The sequence below is a fragment of the Mastigoproctus giganteus genome, chromosome 8, assembly GCF_048544385.1.
Source record: "Mastigoproctus giganteus isolate SK-2022 chromosome 8, ASM4854438v1, whole genome shotgun sequence".
Taxonomy (NCBI): domain Eukaryota; kingdom Metazoa; phylum Arthropoda; class Arachnida; order Uropygi; family Thelyphonidae; genus Mastigoproctus; species Mastigoproctus giganteus.
The window spans coordinates 132,010,048-132,030,068 of record NC_143582.1 but is presented as its reverse complement, the minus strand read 5'-3'; the positions used below and the strand labels follow the sequence as shown (position 1 = coordinate 132,030,068).

Sequence of the window (20,021 nt, the reverse complement as noted above, 5' to 3'; positions counted from 1 at the left end):
GTGGATAAAGGATAACCTGTGATTTTTCCATGATAGTGATACGGTTCCTGTAAACAAACACAGTCTGGAGAAAGGATATCTGCAAGCTTTTGAATTTCATCAGTTAGTGTCTTAGATCTATGGGCATTTAACTGAGTGATTTTTAATTTGGTGGTCAAGAGTATAGATTTCAGCCTCTTCACTATTATATTATAATTAGGAGTGGATGTATTATAATCATTAGGACTGGATGGGAATAGTTCTTTGTCTTACTGTTTCCACAGCTCTCTGGTAGTCTAGACACAAGACATCTCTAACAGAGTGATTGGCTGTCTTCTTCTTTCATTTACAATTGGCACAAACTGGGGGGTCACTTTTGTTGAGATACTCGGAAAAAATGTGCCCTGAACGAGCACAGTGTCCACAAGTTGGTAATTCATTTTTTGCAAGAGTTAGACTTGTGTCTATATGATAAACAACAGACCCATCTGATAACTAGTAAAGACCATAAATTTGTGAGACATTAATCCTATAAATATACTGTCTAGAGTGGAGATTTGTGAAAATAATATGTGGGAAAAGTTTGATATACACGTGATTTCATTTTGAATTTAAATACAATCTCATTTTCTATTTGGTCACGTGTAACCAAATAGAAAACCCCCAGGGCACTGAAATTTTAAAATACAAATCATTCAAAATTTCTTCCTTAGTTAAATCATTATCTAGATCATAAACAAGTACTGTAGGATTTATCTAGATCATAAACAAGCATCCTCTGAAATAAATTTAGAGGATGCAACAGCATTTATATCCTTCCTTAGAGTTTGTCTCTATTATTATCCCGTTGTTGTTTAACATCTTTCAGACCACTTTTTAGGTTTTTAATAACATCTTCCCTAACCTCATCAGGTTAGGAAACCATAATAATGAGGTTCTGAGGCCTCTTTGTAGGCTGTATTTTAACAGGTGCCTCGAAGAACTGAAAAAAAGGAAGCATGTAAGTCTGCATTAGTTACTGTTTCATCTGTCAAAATAGAAGTGGGTTTAACTGCATTTTCAGGTAAGGAATCCTTTAGAACGCTGACATAAGACCTTTTTTCAGGGATGTTTTGTTATTTTAGTTCTTCGATGCACTTTTATTGGAGCTAGTTATTTGAGGTTTTAAGTTCTTCAATATTTTTATTTTGTAAATCTATTTGACCCTTGAGTCTTTCAATTTCTACAATAAGTGACTGTGCAACTTGTACCAATATTTTAGAATGATCTTGGTCTATGTTTTGATTAACTTTTCATTATCATTGAGGAGGTAACCCTCTAATTCTTTGCATAGTAAACTAACAATATCTTAAGGCACAAGTTTTCAGCATCACAGTGCCCTTAATGAGTATCCCTATCTTCCTATCTGGAGATATAATTGCTGGTCTAACGTTTTCCTCATATGAGGAACTTATAGAGCACCTGGAATCTTCTAATGTAGAAAGTTGGGAAGCAGGAGCATTACTCGTATCGATGTAAATTGCCATCAAAATTCTATGTCTTATTTCAGACATCGAATAGCCCTTCCGAAAGGACTATGGGGATTATAGCTTGTGGTTGCCACCCTTATGCAGATTCCTAGAGTATGAAAAGAGGTGGCGAAATAATCTTTCTGCCTTGAGCATAGGAATACCTTAGTTTTGCCCTGTTCTGGTGGGTTGACGTTTGAGTTTAAGGTGGTTGCAGTAATTTACATTGCATTTGAAATACAGTAATACTCACATCCATTGTGTCTAGTAGCCCTCTGATGAGAATGGACATAACAGTTGTTTTTATTTGTTCCTTGTGGTTCATCTTATATCTATCTTCTTTAGTGGTAGTTTCATTTTGTGATATTTCAATGTGAAACATTGCCAAAACAATGTGATATTTCACATTGTTTTGGCTGCGCACTAACAGGTGGGTGCTGTTCTAAATTTAACATTTATCAGCTTATTAATTTGATTTTATTTGCCCTATATCTAATATTTTAAAATTATTATATATAATTTCCTATGACATATCTTCATTTTTTACTTACCTAATTTGTTTTTATTATTATTAATTATTATATATGCAGTCGGACTTCTATATAACGAAATTGATTTTTCACTTGAAAAAAATTTTCACATACTCCATGTGTGAAGTGCCCATATTCTCTAAGGCATTGATGTACCTTGATGAATATGCACCTGTTGGGCTGTCTTCAGCAGGGAAATGCTTCTTGGTACAAACGTGCAGCCTTGAGTGCACTGCCGTTGACTTTACCATACATGTAGTGCATGTCCACATACTCTTCGTTGCTGTAACCTCTTTCCATGTTGACTATCCTTTGACAAGTACTAGTATGCCTGCTACATCTCAGAGTGGCGTCTCCGTAGCCAGGAGGGAAGGAGCAGCAGTGCGTAGCACACGCTTCTTGATTAGACCGGGGTTCGAGCCCGTCACCACCAAATATGGAGGATGCGGAAAGGTCAAGGAATGACCACCGCATATTCCGGAGCAATATGGCCTTAGTTGCTAATGCTCCTAAAAACCAAACAACAACAACAACAACAACATCTCAGAGCATTGAGAGAGGGGAAATGGAGAGAATGAGCATAACCTAACCTAAACAAACAAGTCAGTGGTGGATCTCAACTCTGTACAGTTCACTATTATTTTCTATTATCTTTAATATTTTATATATACACACACAGGGTGTTTCAAAAGTGATGGACAATAATTCAAAGGTGAACTATACAGACTACAATATGCAAAAAAAGCCTAGTAAACATGGGTCCTTAGGTGAATCGTTTTTGAGATATTGCACATTTCTAGTTGGGATCCACCACATAATGTTACTACATTATGTCCTGGATACGGTAGATATGTAGTACGTATTATATATTTAATCTTATTTTAATCATTAAATGCTTACATTTATAATTTATCTATATGCTTACATTTATAATTTATTTATAATTTACTTATATTTTCTTACTTTTGATTCTAAAATTTCTTAACCATTTTTAATTACTATATTTGGTTTAGATTTAAATTACTTAGCATATATTGATCATTACATAAACAGAGAACTTCTTGTCGTTTTTTTTGCCTCCAGTCTGTGTGGTTGGCCCCAGTTGAAGTCATCTGAATTGTGGATAAAAAGCGATAATTTTTTTTTTTTTTGCGTTTTCTTAAATCCCTGAATGGTATTATTTGATTGATTTACTTTTTCTATTATTTTCTATTATCTTTAATATTTTATACACATTATGGTTGTAATGCATGATTGCTCTGCAACTGCAGTGACTCTCCTAGCAGGGATAAGGAGGTGATTATTACCTTGTATAAGGCAATGGTCAGGCCACACTTAGAGTACTGTATGCAGGTCTCAAGGCCTCATTTCAAGAAGGATGTAGAACTGCTGGAATGAGTACAGAGAAGGGCAACAAGATTAGTGAATGGAACAAAGGGGTGCTCTTACGAAGAAAGGCTTAAGTTTTGCAAATTACAGTGTCTGGAGACTAGGCACCAGCGAGGTGATCTGATAGAGGTGTATAAAGCATTGAATGGTTTGAGCATGCACAATGCTGATGGGATTCTTCCTTTCACTCAGAATAATCACCTGAGAGGGCATAAATTCAAATTGAGGAAAGACAGATGTAGGATAGACGTGCGGAAATTTGCCTTTAGCCAGCGAGTGGTTGGTTGGTGGAACAGACTTCCATCCCTTTTTGTGGAAGTTGATAGCCTAAATAAGTTTAAGGCTCAGCTGGACAGGTATTTTGAACGAACAGAGGGGTGAAGTGGAAGTGTTTTTTTTTTTTTTTTTTTTTGGCTGATGCTGCATAAGCTTGCTTTCTTGCATCAAATGCCTCTGCTAATGCTAATGCATATTAGTTACAGTTACAGTCGTAATAATTATTAACTTTCTTTTTTATTACTGATATATATATATATATATATATATATAGTCATATAAATTAGAATAAGGTTTAAAAAAAAAAAAAAAAAAAAAAATTTTTTTTTTTTTTTTTTTTTAAACCTTATTCTAATTTATATGACTATATTTCAAACATCATGTAGAGGAATATGCTTTTTGCTACCTCTGATGTGTGCTGTACCCTCCTTTTTATTTGTATTTTTATTAAGTAATATTTTTTTTCCAACATTATTTAAATATAATTATATATATATATATATATATCAGTGTATTTGTGTATTTGGAAGGAGAATTGAACTATCAGATGTAATAACTATGGAAGAATTGAGACCACTTGTATGTTAAAAAACAAATTACCTGAAATAAAATGCAAATTACAAATACACTGATAATTACCTTTTTTGTCTATTTTTCATTATGGTTGCCAGTTTTTTCTATGTTTACCGTAGTACTCCGGATCCATAACCCAGTCTTATATATATTTTTATATATTTTAATTTCTCATTCCTGTTTATTAAGACTTTGAGTAATTTCACTGCATCTTTATCATATATATATATATATAATAAAAATAAAATAAAAAACACTCCATTCTTGCAGGTTAAGTTGTTTAAATGTGTATAAAAGGCAGATCATCTGTATAAACTATGCGGTGACTGAGTGAGTGCTTTTAATGACCAGTATTATAGCAATAATAATAAACTTAAAAAAAAAAAAAAAAAAAAAACAAATGTTGATACTAGGTGGTACCTATGTCTTGGCTAGTTGGCGCCTCCGTAGCCATGTGGGCAAGAGCAGCAGTGAGTAGCACATGCTTCTTGATTAGACCAGGGTTTGAACCCATGACCACCAAATACGGAGGATGCGGAAAGGTCAGGGAATGACCACCGCATATCCCCGGAGCAATATGGCCTTAGTTGGTAATGCTCCTAAAAACCAAACAACAGCAACAACCTGGCTAGCTGTGTGATGGTGAATGAAAGATGGAAAATGTGTGAGAGAACGTAATGTGTTGTAAATCAGTCAGCCCTAAATATATGACATAAAAAAAAAAAGCACACTGTGTGACCCTGTACACACGAAAGATTTTATTCTATGTGAAAACATTCTTGGCTTGGACGAGGTTAAAGGGTTTTAGGAATGAAAAGAATCTGAACACGTTTAACATTTTAAAGCATTTATTTTTTTCAACAGTTTTGTCAATTTGAGGTTGCAATGGGTTTGAAAGCTAAAATAATACGTTATATTATACGTACTCTTGGAATTGTAAAGAGTGGAGATTGGAGTTTGATGTTACCAAAGGCTTTTGCAGTAGAAACAGACACAAGCTGATTTATCATAGCTTTCATTATGTATAAAAGTTTTAGCAATTTAGGCCAACCGATTTTATTTCCATTCAAATAAAGAAGAACGTAGATTTACCCAATTGTATGATCATTGCAAACAGATCTCTTTTATGTTGTATCCGGTAATAAGTTGAATTAGGAATCAATATCAATTTAAAAAACGCTAAATTCTATTCAATGCAGTTATTGAGGTATTCTCGAGATTGGATTTGTTCTTTGGTGAGCTTAGTGCTTCTTCTGATGTACTTAAAAGTAACTATTAACAAGTCTCGAGTTCTTAGTCTCATTATTTTCATGGCCATATAAAGAAGAAGATGATAAGGCCGATCTGAACGACAATGTTCACTCGATGCCCTCATAAATGTTGTAACTTTTAAATTATCTGTAAAGAATTGCTCTTTCCTAGCATTTCCAAGGTAAATGCTAGGAAAGAGCAATTCTTCATCATGTTAGACAAAAAGTAAACTTTGTAGAACATTTCGATCACCAGGAACTATTCGATTATATTTGTCATCGCTCCATAAAAGAGTTTGTTGTTGAGTTACTAAACTTTCTTCAATACGTATAGCTTCACTCATTTCATCATCAAAGAATGCTTCGTTAATCTCGATATCATGCAGATGATACAAAGAAGTCGAAAGTAGATATTTTAACACAACCCTTACATGTTTACGAATCAAGCCTGTTAAATAACTCGATTTGTGAATTTTCTTATGTTTTGATATGAATGTTAAAAATGCAATAATCATCACTATACTCCGAGGCAAATGACTGACCACTGAAATAACATTTACAAGAACATTTATAATTTAACCCCAAAATTCCATATTGGCTAAAACCATGCCTTAGTCTTCTAATTTGCATGAATGGTATACAAGGAAAAATGAGCCACTCAGTCAGTAAATCATATTGAGGCAGATGAGGTGGAATAGCAGGATAAACAAAACTGTTGCCCTTCAAAAATGTTGGAATGGAATGGAATCATTTTTGAGAGATGCTCGACAAGTATTACAAGGCTTCATAGCCATTACATCTGTAGTTGGTAATTCTAAGAGAAGTAACGGAAAACTTCCTGGAGTGCACAATTTTACAAAATTTTTGTACCATAACTGATTACAGATATCACAAATGGCTCTGAAGCTTTTATTCTTGCATACTTCTCTCAATTTCTTTCAGCTGCAGCTTTAGCCATCTTTGAAATACTCTTATAGGTTAACTGAAATTAGATTTGGTATTTTTACAATTCAATAGTTACCAAAATCCATTTGTAGATTAGTATGATGTCATAACCAAAAACTACTGCAAGAAGTTTGTTGCACTCTTAAATTAAAACTGTTTACATTTTTAAGCAGTTTAATCAAACAGCTATTAAAATCTAACAGCTAGAACCGAAGTTATGAATGAAATGCTCACGCCCACTACTTACTCTACTTAGAAGGTTGATGTTGATCAAATTCTTGAGAAGCAGATTTCATTAAACTCTGCATTTTTTTTTGTTCTCTATGTTTTCGAACTTGTTCTTTTGTTGACAAGAGAATATTACTACCAGCAGCTTACTCTACTGAATCAATGTTGGTGACTGTGTTCACAACATTTAGGAAGTGACATCATTTTCGCCATTTCTGTCTCTACATTTGAAGGATGTAACATTTTATTGTTACCTGCTACTTACTCTACTAAATCAATGTTAGTGACCGAGCAGGAAGTGACATCATTGGCGTCATTTCCGTAATAAAATTTATTTGTTACCAGCTGGTTTTGCTGTGGTCCGAAAATGTAGTAGGTGCCGCCATAGATGTTTTCACATTAAAAAAAAAAAAAAAAAAAGGTGTATCTGTGTAGGTGTGCAGATGGACTAAATGCATGTAGTGTGTGTGTGTGTGTGTGTGTTATTCTGATGGGCTTCACCAATTAGACCTCAGTGGCAGCAACCTACCAGGAAACTCCCCTGCCTTGCTGACGTCATGCACCCTCTTCTGCGGCATGGTGTGGGATCTGTAGACACTGACTTCAGCTAGCCTGGTCAGCGTGAGATTTGAAACAGAGAAGTACCATACATCCACAGTGTGATCTCTCCTACATAAGGTACCCTGACCTTATGACTTTACTTCCCTTTAATACCCATTTCCCCACCCCCACCTCCCATCCAAACCTTTTCAACTGGAGGACTCTACCACCACAAAACTTTCCCCCTCTCTTAACAGTCCAACCCACCCCTGTGGAAGGAGTCCATGGAGAATGGACTCAGTCCACAGGGGTGTCTCTCTGTTCCCGTTAACTTCTGTTTTTCTGTGTGGAAGCTTTCCTAGAATCCACCTTTTCTATATCTGTGTTATCTACTCAAACTGTCTCTCCTGTGTTCTTTTTTAATAAAACTTCCCTCCCCCCCTTTAGGGCACCTCCCTAGCAAGTTTTACAACCTGGCTCACCTCCTTATGAAGATGGATGGGCAATGGGGGACCCTGGTTCCCAGGAGCCTGCAGCTAAGTGGCCAGAAGAACAACATACCAACAAAATCACAAAACATAACGCAGAGTTGGGGATCCCCAACTTTGCGTTATATATTGTGTGTCACAGTGTCAAGTGCCCCTCCCCATGTTACTTGACAATAAATCCTATGTACTGTGTTCTTCTGAATTGGCATCTTCTGTAATTCTGTCACTCCAACACATATGGCACAACCTGTTAGAATCCATTCACCATTCAAGAAGTACTATAGAATATTACTTTTTTTGTGTTTTGGGTTTCAGATGAAAAAGGAGGAGGTTTGAGGGTTGCTGACTCCTGATTGACATATAATTCATTGAACACAGTAGGCCTGATAACTTTTTACCATTACAGTCTTAAATAAACCAAAAATGTGCACCAGAATAAACAGTTTATGAGCTAGTTTGCATAAAAGAATGGTTTTCTTTCAAATGGTGATTTGATTTGGTTGATTTGGTAGTTGTTGGCGCATCGGCTTCTGTGGCCATATTGCACCTCCCAAGGTTTTTGCAGTACTTTGATCCAAGCCCGAGGCGGGAATCGAACCCGCGACCTTTGGGTTGCCGGGCAGGTACTTTACCCACTCGGCTAGCCCGGTCGGCTCTTTCAAATGGTATTGCATTAAGAGGATAATCCACAGTGCGATCTCCCCTACTGTTATTATATTGCTGTCTTCTTAACTATTTCTGGATTTGAAGTTGTAGATAGAGTGTATGAGACTACTTGATAATATGGTAATGTTCTTGTATTTCTCTATTTTGTGACCTCCTCTGACACACGACAGAGGAGGTCACAAGTCCCAAAATACAAAGAGAAATTTTTTTATATATCTTCTTTCATAACTGATAACTTCATGATACTTCATAATATGATTACGACTTAACTTCCCATGTAGTATAACAGTTAAGATGAATTAAATATTTTCTATATAAAAAAATGGGAAATAAAGCAAGTGAATAGCAAACAGAACTTTATGCTACAATAACTGCAAAATGGAGTATGAACTAAAATATTTCTTTTATGCATTTATAGATATTAAAGTTATGCAGAAAATTATACCTTGATGTATAACGGAAGAAATGTTGTAAAAAGTAATATACAGCAGCAATTGGTATAACAACAATCAAGAAGTAAGGTGTAACAATAACATCTACAAGGATTGCTGAAATGCAGAGGAGAAGAAATCGAAACAGTATAGGCAATGTAACTGGCAATTTCTGAAAGAAAAAAAAAAGTCCCACTAAAGTTCACAATAAAGTGATTTGAAAATAAATTACAATATTTACATTATAATATTTAATGACAACCAAGTTTGTATTTTTGAAATGCAGTGAGCATTTCAAAATGGTGTGTGTGTGTTCATGGATGAACACACACACACACGAAAATTCCAATGTACAGTGAGCAAATTCTTTCATGCTTTAGTAGGAATAATGAACAAAGAAATTGAAATACGAAACATTATTAAAGACTTAATTCAGAATTAAAATTAGCAAAATTATCTGGGGTGGAACACCCTCTGATGACACTGAAAGATAGGTTAAAGAAGGATCATGAATTTTTATGTCTTTCACATGTAATAGGGATTCAACTGTCTTCACTGATTACATTTACATTTTTAAAGTAAATTTCTGCTTTTTAAATAAAATTTTTTGATGCTGAGTCCAACTTTGCAATTTCATTTCACTTTATTGATTTTTTTTACACAAAATGAAATAAATAATAAACTATCTATAGTAAAATATATGCATTTTGAATATTCAGCAGAGTTTCAATATGAAATATTAAGAACAAATGGTAATGTATTTGGATATTTCATATATCACTAAATCAATTCTTTACTTAGTGGTTAGCACATATATAAACCAGTATATATTTCTGCACATATATAAACCAGTACTATTCTGAAATTTTGCTCATCCATTTACAAACACCAAAATAGTCTGTTTGTCTACCATTCATTACATTTACACAGTTTTCTTTTTTCTCATACCCTTGATGTCTTCAAATTTCAAGGATTTGTATATTAAGATATTACAGCTGTTGTTGTTGTGTTTGGATTTTTCGGGTGCAAAGACTACAAAGGCCATATTGCACCTATCATAATATTTAATACTAGTTTTATTTGCTTCTATGGAAGCATTTAGAAATGGTTATATAAATCTATTCATTTCAGAAAGAAGTAAAATTTTGTAATGCTTGAATTTTCGCCTATTATATGGCTAAGTGACAATTCCTGTAAGTTTGAGAGAAGTGAATGAAATTAGATGAGAGTTGTTATACAAGGTGCATTCCAGGAGTATGTGTTTTATTATGAGTGGCCTGTGGCAGTGCGAACACTGCCACAGGGTCATTAACTGATAACAGGAATAGATGGGTCAAATGAGTGTGGCCTATTTGGGCTCTCACCGGGACTACCTCTTCTTGTCTGTTTGTGTGGAAATTGGAGGCCCATAATTGCGGTACAGGTTTAATTTCAAGGAGTTTGTTATGTATATGCATTTGCTACTGAAGTGTCCATCGTTCCTTACGTATATTTCATATGTGCATTTTGAAATCATTGAACGGGACCAGAAAATTCATTGGGGCTGTGCTGGATGGATGCTTGGCAGCAGAATCTGCAATTTTGTTTCCTGGTATTCCAGTATGGCCTGGAATCCAGCAGAAGACAACCTTTTGCCGATGATCTCTGAGACAAGTCAAATCTGATCTGATGAGCTATAGTAATGGATGAGTAGATGGAGAAATCTTTTGCATTGCTAATAGGGCACTTTGCGAGTGTGTAGATTATGCTCTTTTGAATTGAGAGATGAAAAAGGTTTTCCAGAGCAAGCTTTATGGCATATAATTCAGTGGTGTAATTACTGCATTCTGTCGAAAGTGATACTGAAATGGTAGTGTCGTGGAATACCGCTGCTGCACCTGTTCCACTCTCGGACTTCGCTCCATCAGTATATATTTTAGAGAAGTCAGGATAATATTGTATATGTGCAATGTGCAGTTGTTGGATGTTATTATCCGTTAAGGAGTGTTTTCCCCATTGGTGGAAATAACTGTCACAAGATGGCATGATGATAGACCATGGAGGAACATGATCTATAGGTTCTGTGGACTTTACTGAGTTGTATATTCCAGTTTTCTGCTAGTTCCATTAACCTAATACCTGCAGGCCTAGTTGCTTGTGGTTTGTTTCTATAAAAGGTCATGAGTTGCCGATCATTAAATATTGACCAATTAGGATGGGTCGACTGGCTTTGGATCTTGGTTGCGTAGTTCAGTAATAACATCTTTCTTCTGATGTTTAGAGGAGCTTCATAGGCTTCTACATACAGACTTTGCACTTTTTGATGTTCTGAACGCACCTAGGGCTATTCTAAGAGCTGAATGTTGAATAGGGTTGAGGCAAGATAAAGCACTTTCCCTAGCAGAATCAAAGACAGGTGCGCTATAATCAATCGAGATCTAATTATGGATCTGTATAAGTGAAGCAAAGTGTAACGGTCTGCTCCCCAGGTTGTTGCTGATAAGGCTCTAAGTATGTTCATTTTTTTTGACAAGCTCTCCAGAGATGGTCAATGTGTTTCTGATAGTTTAACTTGCTGTCAAAAATTAAGCCGAGCATATGAATACTATTTGCCATTGGAATAGGATGGTTATCTAATCGAAGTTCAGGATCAGGATGCATTTTACGTATGGTACAGAAGTGAACGGCATTCGATTTCTGGCTGGATAGTCTCTAACCGTTTTGCGTCATCCAAATCTGGATCCAATTTATTGATATCTACAATTGTCACTCAATATAGTTCATGTTTTGAGAATGGCAGGAGATTGTGAGATCATCAGCATAAAGATATGAGTCCACTGTTTTTGGAATGAGTTCAGTTAAATGATTAATTCTAATTGTGAATAGAGTGGCACTGAGAACTCTATCTTTATGAGATAGAGGAAGGAATCCCTCTCCTTGAGGGATTCCTTCTTCCTGGAAAAGGTTTTTAGAGAGAGTTCCCAGATAACGAACTTGAAAGGTTCTTTGTTGTAAGAAATTTTGGATGAAATATGGCAAATTTTCTCTCAGGCCAAGAGAATGTAGATCCTTTAAGTTGCCGAATCACCATGTGGTGTCAAAGGCTTTCTCTATATCCAGACAGACCATAACGAGATGCTCCTTTTTCATTAATGCATTTCTGATGTTTGTTTCAGCTTTAATCATATGGTCCAATGATGATCGATTTTTTCTGAATCCAAATTGATCGTTATTGATTAAATTTTGGGACTCAAGATACCAAGTCGGATGGTGATGAATCATTTTTTATAGGGTTTTGCTCAGACAGCTGGTAAGTGAAATTGGTCTGTAGTTATGATGAACAGAATAGTCTTTACCAGGTTTTGGGATAGCCAGTACATAGGAATGATGCCAGGAGCTTGGAAATGCATGTTCAGTGAAGATTTGATTGAAGAAGATGAGCAGTGACGAGTGTGATTTTGGATCTAAATTTTTTACCATAACATAAAATATCCCATCAGGGCCAGCAGCACTGTTCCTTGTGTTGGTAAGAGCATGCTGCAGTTCAACCATGGTGAATGGTTGATTATATGTTAATGCACATCTGTCAGTGAAATTCAGTTTGGATTTTTCGATTACATCTTTAACTTTTTGAAATGATTGGTCATAAGCAGTTGAGGAAAACAACTGAGAAAATACAGATCCTAGTGCATTTGCGATTTCTGCAGGGGTAGAAAGTTCCTGTCCATTCCAGTTAATTTGTGGAATAGATGTTGGAGGAAATTTGCCATTTAAGAGTTTTATCTTGTTCCAAATCAGTCTGATGTCTGTATTTTTATTGATTGAGGAAGAGTTCAGTTGGTTTCTTGCTGGCAATTTAATCCAAGATTCTTTTTTTGCTTTTCATCTGATATAATGGGCTCTTGCTGTAAGTCGCTTATAAATGATAAGATTGGAAGTGGTTGGATGTTTGTGGAACTGATTCCATGCAGGGTTTTCTCCTTTTTTGCACTGTTGCAATCTTCGTTCCACCAATAATTTAATGTTCGCCTTTTCCTGACTTGATATTGTGGAATGGCAGCAGTTGCAGCTGTTAGAATTTGGTTTGTAATGTCTTCAGTAACATGGTTGATTGGGGAGCACTGTATGATATGGTTGTCAAACGAGACATGCCTGCTGTGTTACCCAGTCAGCTTTTGGAAATTTCCATTTTATTGGATTATATCTTGGGGATGAACAAGGAAGTCTGAATTTTGCATATTATTGGGAAACGATCGCTATTGTGAGGATCATTAAGAGTTACCCAATCCATACTTGGATAAAGCACTGGAGAGCAAATAGAAAGGTCCATTGTGGAGGTTGATCCAGTAGGAAAATGAACACGTAGGAGAGCCAGTATTCAAAAATGTTAAATCTTGTCTGGCAACATTTCAATAAGATTACCATGTCTGTCTAAGCTAGGGGAACCCCATAATGGGTGGTGAGCATTAAAGTCGCCTAGTAGACAGAAGGGAGGTGGAAGTTGCAACACAAGATCTTCGATTTCCTGAATAGAATACGGATGATTAGGTGGATGATAAATTGAAACTAATGTAACAGTGATTCCAATTACTATGCGTACGGCAACAGCTTCTAAGGAGGTTTGCAATGGAATGTATCTGAAGGGAACTCTTGAGTCCAACAGGATGGCTACTCCTCCATGAGCACTATTAGTGTTGGATCTATCCTGTCTGAAGATAGTGTAATTTTTTATTGTAGGGGAAAACTTGGGGCGCCAAGTTGGTTTCTTGTTGGCACCAGGATGGAAGCAGTTAATTAGTTCACTGATATCATCAATATTGCTGCGAAAACCTCTACAATTCCACTGAATGATGTGTTCATTATTTGGTTTTGTTTGTGGAAGATGTATCTGGCTGCTTTTTATAAGCTGATTGTTTATGACGATCCGGTTTTGATTTATCTTTTCGGGGAAAAGTGGGACGACCTGATTCATTGCTATCGTCCATATCATCTTTGGAAGGTATTTCAAGCAGTTCTTCTTGACTGATAATATCATCTGTATCCATGCTTGTTAGGCATGATTCTTTTGCCTCAACAGGATACGATCTTTGCAAATTTTCTGCTACCTGACAATGCACAGGTCTCTGGGATGGAATTGTGAGTGGCGTATTATTGCTTTGGTCTACTGAATTTGGTTTAGATGGATGCTGGAACAAGAGTTCTTCTCTTGAACAGCCTAAGCTCATTTATTCGAAAACCAAGGTTTAGATAAAGGAAAGATTTTAAATTGAAGTGTGGGATAAAGGATTCCATTCCTACAAGAATAATTTCAGTGACACGATGTGAGCAAACGTTGATATCAGAAGTTTTGAAACAGTAATCCGACCAAGGAAAAGAAGAAAACAAATCTCACAGGTCATCCCATTTTGCATCCTTGTAATGCCAAAAAAACACGAGGTTGAGAACAGCCATGAGATAAAGGCTCCATTGGAGAAGAGACAATCACCAAGTTGTGATCTGAGGTGCCTAAAGGACCACTCACTTTAACCTTTTACTTAGAAGGGTTGTTTGTGAGAAAAAGATCAAGCGTGTTGGCTGTGTGGTTAGGATTGTCTGGTATTCTGGTAGGTAAATGAATAATCTGTGTGAGGTCTTTAGTAATGCAAAAGCCTCAGCATATCGAGCAGTGGATCTGTGTGACTAGAAAAAGGGAAGCCAGCTGTAGTTGTGAACATTAAAATCACCAAGGAAATTTATCTCATTCTTAGGAATTTGGACTGGAGAGAGTCAAGTTGCAACAAGAGGAAGCGAAAGAGCTCTAAGTGATTAGCATTAGCATTAGTAGAGGCATTTGATGCAAGAAAGCAAGCTTATGCAGCTTCAGCCAAAAAAAAAAAAAAAAAATAATAAATAAATAAAAAATAACTACTTCCACTTCACCCCTTTGTTCGTTGGAAATACCTGTCCAGCTGAGCCTTAAACTTATTTAGGCTATCAACTTCCACGACAAGGGATGGAAGTCTGTTCCACCAACCAACCACCCGCTGGCTAAAGGCAAATTTCCTCACGTCTATCCTACATCTGTCTTTCCTCAATTTGAATTTATGCCCTCTCAGGTGATTATTCTGAGCAAGAGGAAGAATCCCATCAGCATTGAGCATGCTCAAACCATTCAAGGCTTTATACACCTCTATCAGATCACCTCGCTGGTGCCTAGTCTCCAGACACTGTAATTTGCAAAACTTAAGCCTTTCTTCATAAGAGCACCCGTTTGTTCCATTCACCAATCTTGTTGCCCTTCTCTGTACTCGTTCCAACATCTCTACATCCTTCTTGATGTGAGGCCTCCAGACCTGTATACAGTACTCTAGGTGTGGCCTGATCATTGCCTTATACAAGGGAATAATCACCTCCTTATCCCTGCTAGAAAAATTCCTATATATCATCGACAATACACCATGAGCTACCCTTGCAGCCCGTCTGCACTGCTCAGAAAACTTCATATCTGCCTGCACAGCCACCCCCAGGTCCCTTTCATTCTCTACCACTGTCAGTGTAGTACCACAGAGTTGATACGTTGCTCTGGGGTTGCTGTTTCCCATATGTAGTACTTTGCATTTGTCAATGTTAAACTTCATTTGCCACCTCTCAGACCATCTGCTCAACCATTCCAGATCCTGTTGCAGCAGCATAGCGTCAACAGTGTCCTTATCGACCCTGCCAACCTTTGTATCGTCTGCAAACTTGGACATTAATGAGTGTAAAACCAGTTACAAAATTCTCCAATACGAAGCCCTCGTCATAGAATGGTTCCGTCACCATTCTAAACTAAACGTCATAAATGCGAAACTACCCTCCAACTTTTCCCGGTCTGGAATCTCACACATTTGAGATTCCCGCATGTCTTAAAGAGCATCACGGGAGCATAGAAATTCTTTTAAATTACAGCACTCGTTCTTTCTTCACCCAAACTTTGCCAACTGAAGACGTTTTTAACAAAACGAAAGTCTATTGTTATGACTGTTGGCCTTATCTATTTCGTATATCTTAGAGCTTTTAATTAATTTATTCTTCATGACAACCAGGGACGGAGTTGTGCACTTCTGCTTCCTTGCGCATATTTTAATTCCCTTTTAAATTAATTTATTCTCATCTTGTAAACTTGCCAATTTTTAAATTACCCAAACCCCAAAAAAATTTTTAGTCATCAATTCACCCAAATAACAATTGCAGATCGTGCAAGGTGAGTACCGTATATTAAGCTTTAGCTATTGAAACTTAGTCCAACAACACGGTACTTTAAGAATTCTATAATTATCTAATAATACTCAAGAGTTAATGGACTTGCAAAAGTCAGGAGAAATGTATTTACAGTAAAGCGTACCTGATAATCGCAATGAAAAGGCGCTGTGTCCACTAATATCGCTTGGCACTCTGGGCCTGACAATAATGATAGTATACTATTGCAATAGGATCTGGAAAAGTTGAGCAGATGGGCTGAGAGGTGGTAACTGAAGTTTAACATTGACAAATGTAAAGTATTGCTTATGGGTAGCAGTATCCCCCAGAATAACGTATCAACTGGGTGGTACTACATTCAGGGTAGTGGAGAATGTAACGGACCTGGGGGTAATTGTGCAGTCAGGTATGAAGTTTTCTGGGCAGTGCAATAAGGCTGCAAGAGTGGCTCACTGTGTCTTGTCAATGATATACAGGAATTTTTCTAACATGGATAAAGGAGTGATTGTCCTCTTATATAAGGCAATGGTCAGGCCACACCTTGAGTACTGTATACCTCAATTTTAGGAAAGATGTAGAGCTACTGGAACGAGTACAGAAAATTGGAACAAGCAACAGGATTGGTGAGTGGAACAAAGGGTTGGTGTTAACAAGAAAGGGTTAAGTGCTGAAAATTGCAGCTTCTGGAGACTAGGCATCTGTGAGTTGATCTAATTGAGGTGTATAAGGCCTGGAATGGATTGAGCAAGCTCAATGCTAATGGGATTCTTCCTCTTTCTCAGATTACTCACCTGAGAGGCAGAGGTGTATTGCTAAAAAAAATATTACTGGAACGCTCGTTCTCCAGAAGACTATATGATAACGCCACATCGAATGTACGGTAACTGAATCAGACTCCAGACTCACGGTTCACAGAACAACCAGTTTTAGCATTCAGCTCATGGCGAATCAAAATGCAGCGTTCGCACGCATCACAGTATATCTCATTTGTTGGACCTTTTTATCTAACACATTGTATTTTAGTAAGAAACGTTCAAGTTTCATTGTGAAATTTATATTTTTGTTTTTAAATAAATTTTTAAAGAAACCTATTAATATATATTTTCAGTAGCAATGGGTAAAATAGATATTTCGCCCTCCCCTTTGATTATGCCATTGTTTCATAATATTAGGTGTATAAATTTAATGATTTTCTATTATGACATTTAGAAAAAAGTAATGTAAGGCTGTTCCGGTGTGTTCTGGCACGAATACACCACTGCTGAGGGGACATAAATTCAAACTGAGTAAAGATGACTGTATAATATATGTGCAGGAATTTGCTTCTAGCCAGCGGGTGGTTGATAATTGGAACAAACTTCTATCTGTTGTAGTGGAGGTCAGTAACTTAAATTAGTTAAAGGCAGAACTAGACAAATATTTTAAGTAAATGGATGGGCGAAACGGGGTGTTTATTTATTTATTTTTTTTTTTTTTTAGCTGATGCCATATAAGCTTGCTTTCTTGCATCATATGCTAATGCTAATAGCTCACAAACCATTATAAATATTTTAAAACAAGATTCATTTAACTTTAATGTAGTCAACTTCGCTCACTGGCATTCTGACATCTCAAAAAAAGTGCATTCGAACATCATTCCTTCATAGGGCATCACAATAGCCACCATACATAGCAACAATTTGATTTTACACAATAGCAAAATTCTCTGTAATATGTTTCCTACAGTCTACCTTTATTATCATTTCGTTAAAGCTATCCATATATTAAGACATAAAAAACTGCTTAACCACCTCTTTGCAATTACTAGTATAATGGCTTTGAGGCTGTGTACATAATGTACAGTTTATACCCCCCTGCCTCTTTGGTATCTCACAGTTTACAAAACTTGTGTCCACTGATTGGCTACCAAGGAGGTGTTAGTATTATGTTTATTAATATTATTAATTTTTTAATTACTTTAATTTTAAATGGTAATTTTTAAAATCGTAATCTTTTACCATTATTAACATAATTGACTTAAACAAATTAAGCATGCTCCCAGAACTATGTTCAGGGTTTGTTTGTTTGTAGGCTTTACGGCACAAGGCCATAATGCACCTAATATGTTCAGGGTCCTACTACAGGAACGGAATTCACAGGACTCCGGACTGCCTTCCGATCCTTGAGGTCACTATAACACATATCCATATTGATTCCATATCTATATAATATCAGTGTAGATACACCATAGACAACTCTTAAAGAAAAACTATGATAGTAGTGTGAAAGGCACCCACTGATGAATAGCCAACTAGCTTTGACACGGTGTCGTCTGCGTGGCATGCCCACCGAGAATAAGTAATAACAGTCTTCTCTATTAGTGAAGCATTACCTATTTGAAGCAGTTCAATACATGGGAAACTCTTTGTGAAGGATGAGCACCATATGAGATACAGATGAAATGATGCCTTTCACACTACGATTGTAGTTTTTCTTTAAGAGTTGTTTATGATGTATCTACACCGATATTATATAGACCCCAGGAGTTCACATCTGGTGAGTATGGGCTTTGGCACACCCAGGGTCCTGAGCTGGATATCATCATTCTTCTCTTTCTTGATGATTTCCTTCTACCTCTCTCTCTCTCTCTCTCTCTCTCTCTCTCTCTCAGGGTAACTCAGGAATTTTTTTTTGGCCGGTGCAGCATAAGCCTCAGGCTTCCTTGCACCATATAGCTAATAATAATAATAATAATATAGTAACGTATTTATGTATTCATAGCTGAGGAAGAGAGACACACACAGAGTCGAAAGCTTCCGTAAGTATTTCATTTTATTTTATCAAAAGAAGCGATCACAGCAAGCTTTTGCTGTACCAGCCAAAAAAAAAAAAAAAAAAAAAAATTTGAGTCACTCCAGAGAGAGAGAGAGAGAGAGAGAGAGAGAGAGAGAGAGAGAGAGAGAGAAAACAACAGTCAGTAGTAGAAGGGAATCACCAAGAAAGAGAAGAATGATGATATACAGCTCAGAATCCTGGGTGTGCCAAGCCCATGCTCACCAAATGTGAGCCCATGGGGTTTACTCTGACACTAGCCGTTATTTCCCTTTCTCATCCCCAATGCAGCGTGATGGTCTATGCCACACAGTCCACACTCTGACTCCGGAATAGTACGACAGTAAGTTGCATCATTGACCCTTTGCTTTGGCTTCTTATTTTATTTTATTTCTTTTTTTTCTTTCCCTATATATCTCTGCCTCTGTCAGGTCAGCCATGAAATATATGTTGGCATTCTATATATTTATCACCACCATTATGGCTTCTATACACTCTCATACTGTAATTTGGATTCATTGTTTCTACCACATGCCACGTATATTTCAGGTTAGAAACACAGACCTTACTTCTTGCTGTATTTCCCTTGGTTTAGACGGCTGACCCCCCTGATGACAACATTAAAATCATTGGATTTGCAGCATTAAGTATGATTAATATATCATTTTTTTATTTTACAGGTGCCTTTGCATTTTTTCCATAGTTTTGATTTCCAGTTTCGTTAGACAATATCCTCTCCCTTTACCACAATCTACTTGTCTACATTCCTTTAAGTTTGCTGGGTTCTTTCTGCTATATATAGCAGTACCCCAGGTACATAATATTTCAAAAATATCTAATCTTTATAAATCAGTATCCACTCTTCTTCACTACTTCTATTACTATTACATTATATATATATTCTAATGCATTAGGACTTAAAGCCTCAAGCTGCTAAAGAGATTAGACTATGTGTATTTTAGTGCAATTGCATCATTTATACACAGCTAAATAAAGGTTAGCAAATTTGCAATAGCGGCATCGTTTAAGTTTGCATTAGAGTCTTAACTTATATCATACACCATCAGGCATCTCTCATATTGTGAAGATATACTTCACAACTGTTTTGCCATCATTACATCACCTGGGTACCTACCCACCCACCGAAAAAGGGCCAAATAGTCCTGAAACGGTGCCATCTGGGTGGTGGCATCCACTGAGAATAAGTAAC

General features: G+C 36.6%; 1 protein-coding gene across 2 annotated transcripts in view; it reads right to left on the bottom strand.

Annotated features, from left to right (window-relative positions):
- Positions 1–20,021, bottom strand: part of LOC150081824 (ATP-binding cassette sub-family C member 8-like) — a 1,084,700-nt gene that overhangs the window by 368,525 nt on the left and 696,154 nt on the right. For both annotated transcript variants that reach the window (XM_090378918.1, XM_090378919.1), the window contains one exon: positions 8,818–8,975. In XM_090378918.1, the coding sequence (XP_090235044.1) occupies positions 8,818–8,975 (158 nt within the window). The remainder of the gene's footprint in view (positions 1–8,817; positions 8,976–20,021) is intronic.